This window comes from Tilletiaria anomala (genome assembly GCF_000711695.1).
Source record: "Tilletiaria anomala UBC 951 chromosome Unknown K437scaffold_69, whole genome shotgun sequence".
Taxonomy (NCBI): Eukaryota; Fungi; Basidiomycota; class Exobasidiomycetes; order Georgefischeriales; family Tilletiariaceae; genus Tilletiaria; species Tilletiaria anomala.
In genome coordinates this window covers 90,498-98,617 of record NW_013546953.1, presented here as the reverse complement: position 1 = coordinate 98,617, position 8,120 = coordinate 90,498, and the positions used below count along the sequence as shown (strand labels likewise).

General features: G+C 56.9%; 2 protein-coding genes across 2 annotated transcripts; both read right to left on the bottom strand.

Annotated features, from left to right (window-relative positions):
• Window positions 1-1,463: 1,463 nt before the first annotated feature.
• On the bottom strand, window positions 1,464-2,294 carry K437DRAFT_161113 (uncharacterized protein). The gene has a single exon (XM_013386641.1). The coding sequence runs from the start codon at window positions 2,136-2,138 to the stop codon at window positions 1,686-1,688; it is 453 nt and encodes a 150-aa protein (XP_013242095.1). The 5' UTR covers window positions 2,139-2,294; the 3' UTR covers window positions 1,464-1,685.
• Window positions 2,295-3,467: 1,173 nt separating this feature from the next.
• On the bottom strand, window positions 3,468-5,934 carry K437DRAFT_161066 (uncharacterized protein). Its single transcript, XM_013386640.1, has 5 exons — window positions 5,705-5,934; window positions 4,600-5,631; window positions 4,036-4,516; window positions 3,845-3,936; window positions 3,468-3,753 (listed from the first exon to the last, which is right to left on the bottom strand). Exons 1-5 carry the CDS (start codon window positions 5,746-5,748, stop codon window positions 3,642-3,644), a joined length of 1,761 nt encoding a protein of 586 aa, XP_013242094.1. The 5' UTR covers window positions 5,749-5,934; the 3' UTR covers window positions 3,468-3,641.
• Between the last annotated feature and the right edge of the window lie 2,186 nt (window positions 5,935-8,120).

Sequence of the window (8,120 nt, the reverse complement as noted above, 5' to 3'; positions counted from 1 at the left end):
TCAGGAGGAGCGCCAACGTAGCGACGGTCGGGTGGCGCGCCGACGTAGGTTGCTCCAACGCTGTCAGGAGGAGCGCCAACGTAGCGACGGTCGGGCGGCGCGCCGACGTAGGTTGCTCCAACGCTGTCAGGAGGAGCGCCAACGTAGCGACGGTCGGGTGGCGCGCCGACGTACGCTAGGGTGACCGGTGCGGCGAGAGCAGTGCCTGCGGTGGAAAGGAGCCCGGCTGAAGCCAGCGCAAAGGAGAGTGTGAAACGCATTTTGGAGGGAAGTCGTCAGAGGGGTTATTCGCGAGAAAGAGGAGGTTAGGGAGGAGGCGGTTGCATCACCATTCAGCTTGTAATCCTCATGCCCTGTTTTATACGGCCTGTTGCAATCAATCGGCTACGGAAGTCTGAAACTTGCGGCTCGTTAAGCGTCAGGTGCGACCCCTACGGTCACCCTGCGCATGCCGCAATTGTATCTCGGCACGTTGACGCTACAGCGCAAGGCTGTCGCGAAAGCAGCGAGAAAGATGAAACTTGGGCATGGCTGCAGCACTTAGGGAAACCGTGTTGGATGGTTTCTTGGACGGACCGTGCCGTCAGTCAGACAGGCGTAAAGCCCAACGGTGGCATCAGAGCAAAGCGTTGCTCGCTTCAGTATTGTTCCACGAGCCATGGCAAAATGAACCAGGACTCTGAATCATTGACTGATGACAGAGCGGCGCGGTTTCTGTCACGGTGACTAGTGACTAATGACAGCGAAACGAATGACTGAGAATCTGTGACGTGGTGACGACGAGCAGTCGAAGTGGGCATGGGTCAAAATTTGTCAAAACACCGATCGTCGCGAGTTGTCCGATGTGTCGTGATTGATGAGGCGCAGGTCCATTATCTCTTGACAGCGAGTCTGGATGACACAATAGCTAGCCAAATGTCACTTACTTCGCCAAGGGAAAGTTGAGGACAAACTATTCGTTTCCACCCAGAAGTTATTCCGAGAGCACCGACCTGCACCGATGAGCCACGTGAACGATGGCATAGCCTTGATGCCGATGGAGGCGGCGGTCTTGCGTCTTGCACGCTGATATTGTCCTTCAGTATGTCGCCTGCCGCACTGATACTCCTGTGTTGGCGTCATACAAGATGCCTTTGAAGCATTTTCTTGCATTGACTTTGCGCCTGCCGTGTCATGTTCCCTGGGTCCAAAGCAGCGATTGCGTTTCGATCTCTTGTACCGAAATTGCGCCCGCCCTGTCATGCTCCCTGTCTCTAAAGCAGCGATCGCGGTTAAATTTCCGTTTGGCGTCACGCGCAGTATTCGAGGAACGAATGCTTGACAGATGCTGGATTTACCCAACCCTTCGGCGAATAAAGCTGAATTTGCCCCGCCAGCGGGTTATTACAAATTTGACAATTCACAGGTGAAGAGAGCAGACAGTAGGCAGTATGTAGAGAGTTTTCAACCCAAGTTGGGTTGGGTGAAACAAAATAACCGGGATAGCCGGAATGGTGTTGAAAATAATATGTTCGAAGCCTGTTTTCCCCGCCAAGCGCATGCGGTGCTTTGGCGACCTTCAAGGCGGGGTGGGAGGGGTGGCACTTAAACACACTGGCCACTAGGCGCTGGGAGCTGACCACAGTCCGCAAGTGCTCCATCCGTTCGCTCGGCGGCCACCCTATTCGAGGTGCGCCCTGCTGGCCTTACGGACGATGTTCAGTGCTGCATAGAGCGCCACAGCTATCATTCGTGCACGACGAGCAAGCAAGGCGCCCAATCCTCTCCCAATGATCTTTTCGTTGCGGGCCACACTCCCGGCTCCAGCTATAGATCCCTCCTGTATGGTCGCTGTGCTCACGCAGAGTCAGTTTGCGAGAGGGTGGGTGGAGTGCTTGTGAGGGACCTGTTAAAAGATCGCAGTCGAAATGTACGGCCTGTCCTTTCGGGTCAGCTGGGCTCTCGGGCTGCCTTTCAGTGGGCCGGGCGACTCTGCTGCCCCAAAGCTCGCGGATGCATGAGCAGTGGCTACGTATTCCGAATGCAAACAATGGCCGCAGGCGTTGCTCGCTGCTCCCATCATATGGCCGCAGGCGTTGCTCGCTGCTCCCATCATATGGCCGCAGGCGTTGCTCGCTGCTCCCATCATATGGCCGCATCAAATGTTCGGCTCTCGCTCGCCGCCGCCGAGGAAGTGAGCCGCGCTCGTGGCGCTGGTGTTGACTATCTTTCTTTCTTTCTTTCCAGCCCCTTGCCGTGATTGTTGCAGGGGTCAGCGTCGGTGCTCTTGATTAAGCTGAGACAAGAGTATGAACATTTGGCAGCTTTGGGATCGCTAGCGCCGTTGGCACTGGGCAAAAAACGCCTCATGTCCCGAGATTGCCAGGGGGCGACAAATTTCCGTGACACGCTGGTGTTTCGGAGCCTCCGTGGGCAGAGAGAGATTTCGGTAATTCCTTAGAACCCTCGCTGTTCCTGCAGAGGGACCTTCGTGTGCCCTCGCTCCATGTAGCAGACGCGGTGAAGCGTCTGCATACGCGAAGAAGATCAATGTGGGCCAAGACTGCTTGTTGTATAAGGCCTAGACCCGACTCACAGAGATCGCATTCACAGTGCTCTCACTCTCTTCTAGACCAAAGTGTCGAGTTTACCCTTCGAAATGAATCGTATCCTTGCCCCCGGAGATTGGGCCAAACGCCAAGCCCCGCGGCCACCGCTGCTTTCCGTCGTCGTGACACTTGGAAATACACTTGCACCTGTGCAACGTACACGCCTAGCCTCACTTATCGAATCGTTGAAGGGATGCCCTGCTGCTTTGCGTACCTCGGTCGAAGATTTGGGAGGGGGGTGGCATGTTCAGCCGCGTAGAGCAGAGCAGAGCCTCGAATCGTCGAATGGTCGAATCACATGTCCCTTTTCCATCGTAGCGAGTCGACCACTTGGCATCCATCATCAATGGCATTGGGCAATGATGGGCTTCGTGGCATTTTTGGCTTGAGTTTCTTCCCCTCTGCTCGAAAAGCGAGGGGTCTCAGAGCCAAGATCGACCTGCCTGGCCGCTAGATACCCCTAGCTGTGCGGGCGTCATCTCGTGGAGAGTGCGGAATGATGGGTACTTTAGACCGTGCCGCACATGGGGATTAACTGCCTGCTCCCTTTTAGATACATTCACACATTATCGAGCTCACTCTTCTGCAAGAAACTGGGTTTACAAGCTCACTTGCCGCGAGCTATCCCGAGTACCAGCGCTGCATTTGAGGCTTCAGCACGGTACACGCTTTTTTGGAGCCCGAAGAAGTCCTAACTCCAGTTGGAACAGGGGCACGAGCATCAAAAATCTGCTTGCCTTCGTCATGTGTTCTTCTCTCAGGCCTTAGATCTCCAGCGCTCATGCACGTGTGGCAAGCTTGGGCGGATGAATCGACGCACGTGAGTTTATATTGTCGGCACTAGGTCAAAGATGAAGTCAGAACTCAAAAAGGCGCGGCGCAAGGCTTTCGGGCCGAATTTTCCAGATTGACTGTGATTGATACAACACGAGTGCAAGGCAACGGCACCAAGTACAAAGATTAAGCAATGGAAAGCCTGTCGCAAGAGGAGATGGAAACGAGGAAGGTGCCGACTTGCACACGAGCTAAATAAAAGCAAGCGTGGCACTGGGCTCAATGTGTTACCATGGCCATGGCGGCTGGACTAGGGGCCTTCCTACGGTTCTGGCGTCTGTTGGCTCCATATCGGTTCGTCTCCACATGGGTGGCGGACGTCATGAGCCATCTGACAACGGCAGCAAGTTCAAAGGTCAGCCATCTGTGTCCGTCAGATACTAACACCGGCTCTGTGGTGGGAGATGCCTCCTTTTACTCACTCGCCCGTGCGGGAAATTTTCAGATCAATGCTGGGGGGCATGCCGCAGAGATGGTCCTCCAAAGTCTGACTCAGGCCTTCGGCGTCGATCTCCTGTGACGCACAAGTGCAACGAGCCCAAGCAACATCGAATGTCAGCACAGCTTGCTCGTACTTCGCTGCATTCTTCACCATTCTGCGGGCAAAACCCACCTTCAAAGCAGCGACGATCAGATCCAATGTCAGCGCAAACGCCGAAAGTGCTTTCTCGGAGCAGTGCCGCTGATAAAAGAGCGGGTCTAAGTACGCCGTGCTGTAGCCTCCAGGCGGCATGGGCGGAATGTCGGCATCGACACATAAGGTCTGTTGTTGCAAGAGCAGTAAGCGCTCGTAGAACATCTGCCCATCGTGTTCTCTCCGCATCGCCAGCCTCCTTCGAGCCTCGACATGCTCCGGACCCGGCAACGGCTCCAACAAGGACGAGTCAAGTAGCTCTTCGTTGAGCAGGTCGAGCTCAATCGCTGCGATCTCATAGCGTGCGCGCTGCCGGAAAAGCCCCCCTCCTAAATTCTCGTCCACCAGTTCACCAGGGAGCGTGACCAAATTGCCCAGTGGACGCAGCATGGGGCCGAATCGCAGGCCCAATTGCCTTCGCTGCCAGAGTCGGTAAGCAACGACCTCACGCAAGTGAAACCTGCCCATAGCGCGCAAATAAGATGTTAGCTACCACACTCTTGTTTTGCACACATACACACGGCAACAGGCCCATATGCTCACCCTAGTAGTCGCTTCCATGTTTCTCGACGCTGGGGATGGCCTTCGGTGTCGGACATGATCTTATCATATGTCGCAGGATGTGCGATGAGACGCTTTACAACATGGCTCATGTCCGTATGCTGTGGGTGCGTCCTGATCGCATCGACGAGATGGGTAAGCGCGACGAGGACCTCAAGGCTGACTTCCTCCACTCTGTAGATCCCATCCGGCGAACGGGGTTGCAGTAGGCGCCAGGCCAGCTTCATTGCCGTAAACGCAAACTCCCACGTCGAGAGGGACGTACACACCGAGTCGACTTGCAGCTCCAGTGGTCCGATGTACTGTGCGCATGCAACGAGCAGACTAAGTAGCAGTGCCAGCCGATGGCGCGTCTCTGCTCGTGCCAGCAGCTGCCCGGCCGAGTTGGCGCTTAATGTGGGCCGCTTACCGCTGCGGGGAACGGGGTTCTCTGCGGGTGTGTCACGCATCTCTCTCTCAGCAATCGTCTGCTGCTGGTAGCCTGCGACAGCGTCTTGAAGGTACGTGTTAATGATCGAACCCTGGAAAAAAGCGAACTGACTCTTCTCGCAATACTCGATCTCGATTAGGTGAGCAGCGGCGGGGTTGGAGAGCAAGCGCTGTGCTTGTTTGCAAGAGTCCACGTGCCACTCTAGTCTGGCCTGAGCGTATACATCGCTCGCGGAGACGCCAGAAGTAGCACTGCTCCGTCGCCTTTTCGGCTCATTGCTTTTGCTGCCCACGCCGCCATTTACTGCACTTGATGGCCCGTCTTGCTTGGCCATACGGCCTCCGGGCTGATGCACTGCCGTTGCCGCCGTCATCGCCTCCCACACCGGTGCCTGCTGCATCGCAGCAAGTATAGTCTGCAGCGAGACTTCGGGCCAGATGGTGTAGCTCGTCTCGTTCTCCCGACTCAAGGTCTCCCAGGGAGGACTGAGGGCTATGCCACCGGGCCCGAGCGTATGCCACCGCTGGTTAAACAACGTCCTGAAATCAAGGCTGCACTCTGCGATCGAGACGGCCTGGATGAGACTGAATTGCAACGTCATCAAGGCAAAGAGTCAGCATATAGCCAGCTTACAAGGGCACCAAGCCTGCTACGCACCCAAGATGATCCAAGAGTAAAACATGCGTTTTGCGAGGGTTCATCCTCAGCACGCTATCTCCCACCTCGAGAGGCTTGGATTTGAAAGCGAACGGCGTGTGATAGCCGGGCGCAAAGGCTCCGGATCGACCAGATGTCCGACTGCGCTGCCCTGCTGCTCATGCATGTGGTGCAGCGCACGCAAGCCATCCGCCTTCGACGGGTAGCGCCGGAAGAGCGGCGGGACGGCCAGTGCGAGCGGGTGCGCGACGTCCTGCGTGCTGCGCTCCAGGACCGGCACGCGGTAATTGAGTGTCCAGGGGTACGCATGCGCTTCCGCGCTGCTGACGCCACCAACGCCGCTGCTCGGACCGAGCGCTGGATCGCGAGAGGAAGAGTGTGCGTGCTGCGCTTGAAGGGGTTTGTCCTTGATTGCTGATGAAGGTCCTGCCCAACTGTTCCCGGCCACAGAGGCGTGCTGCGGTGGTGACCTGTGCGAGAAGTGCTTGTGGCCAGAAGATGGAACGAGGTGCAAGTCATCAAGCCAAGAGAGCGGATCATCGGGGACGCTCTTACTTGGCGTCTCGATCAATGGCTCGGAGGCCGTCGAGGGTGAGTTGTCATCCCCGCCTGCTCCGGGCACAGGGCCGGGTGTGATGGCATGTATCGCCGCCAATGCCTGGTGGTCGCCTGCATGAGGTGCTAAATGGTGGGAAGGGTGCTGACTACCGCTACCGAGTGCAGCATTCGGGTGCTTGGACGGGCTGCTAGCGCCAGCAAAATGGAGGCGGGTGAAACCGGGGTTTGCGGTATTGGGCTGTGTCCCCATGCAGGCTGCCTTTGCAATCGTCGTGCTGGCTGCTGAGAGGACGGATGAAGTGCTGGACATCTCGGAATCGAAGCTACAGTCCGAAAGAGCCGAATAGGAGGAGGATGCCGCAGCCACCAGTGCAGCTCGCCTCAGCGCTGTTGCAGCGCTGGTCCCAGGACCTGCTTCGGTGTCACCGTCGGCTACTACAAGGCCTGCTGCTGTTTCTCCTCTGCTAGCGTACGTGTGCGAACTGCTTGCGCTGCAACTACTGGAGACGCTACTGCTGCGACCAACCCGATGTCTTTCGGAGCTGAAGGAGGCGCCCGCCTGCGCGCTCGCCAGCGACCCACCACCGCTCTCCCCCTCGACACCCTTCGCCTTAGCACTGTTGACGCGGAGGCGCTGCCGGAATGTGACATAAGGGATGCCCATGTGGCTGAACGCGGCCATCTCTTGAAGCGTGATGCGGCCCGCCTTCATGACGGGGATGTCATGCGTGCAGGGTTGCTTTGCCTTGGTGCAGCGTGTACAAGGTACAGTGCGACTGCATTTGACCTTGAACGAGCGGCATCGGTCACAGGGTCGCTTGCCTGGCTGGTTGACGTCGGGGTTGGGCCGCAGGAGACGCTGAAGACGTAAGGCGTGGTCTGAATGTGACTTGGTCGCCTCGGCTGTCGAGGCGAGCTGGAACGCAGGGTAATCGGTCGAGCTCGTGTTCTTGGGCGCCATCTTTTCGTGCACTCCGCTTGTCGTAAGCCCGACTCTGTCAAGGCTGACCAAGAGGGGTGGGACGTTGCAGACCATAGGAGCGAGCGACTCTGCGTGTCGTGCTACAGCCTACCGCGGGGAGGCGCTGATCGCCTGGAAAGTTGTGTCGAGTCAACCGCGAGTTCCGATGCCGGACGGAGCCCACCAGACACTCGTAGGATGTGCAGTCGATAGCCAGACCCAATGACACTGACGTGATCAAAGGTAAGAGTTCTTCTGCATGTACTCGACGATAATGCATTGATATGACGCGCCTAAAGATTAGATGGCAGCATAACCCTTTCTCCTACTGGAGGAAGTGTTCAATGTTGAAAAGAGCTAGGAGATGAGTCGGTTTCCGGGATGGCCAGCCAGCTGGGGGGATAGGCAACGAATAGGCTTGCACCGCTCCGACAGCTTCTCTTCACGCATCAACTCTTGCGCAGACTCTCGGTAGCTCGTTCGCTCTCGCCAGGCGCTGCCCGTCTCGCCCTGCCACATGATTGTCTTACCGCTGGAAGATGGATGCTGCGATGCTATTACCGGCAGGAAACCCGTTCGATGTCGCAAAGCGGATGACATAACCAAAACGAACCAGACGTGAGACATTTCTGGAGCAGGTGTAACCTGTCATAACAACCAATGGGAAGCTGCACAGGCACCAGTGCACTAAGGCCGACTATCTCTGTCTGATGCCCAGATTCCCGAAGTCCCAAAAGGGGGGGCGAAAGGAGACTGGCGTCATGCGACCACGGTGACACCCTGCTTCAGACTGTTAAAGATCACGCATAATGCAAAGTGGCGCAGTGCCGGCATGGTTGGGTATGCCCGGGCCACACTGTCTAATTGCCCTCCCTACCCACTCGAGCCTAGCGTCTG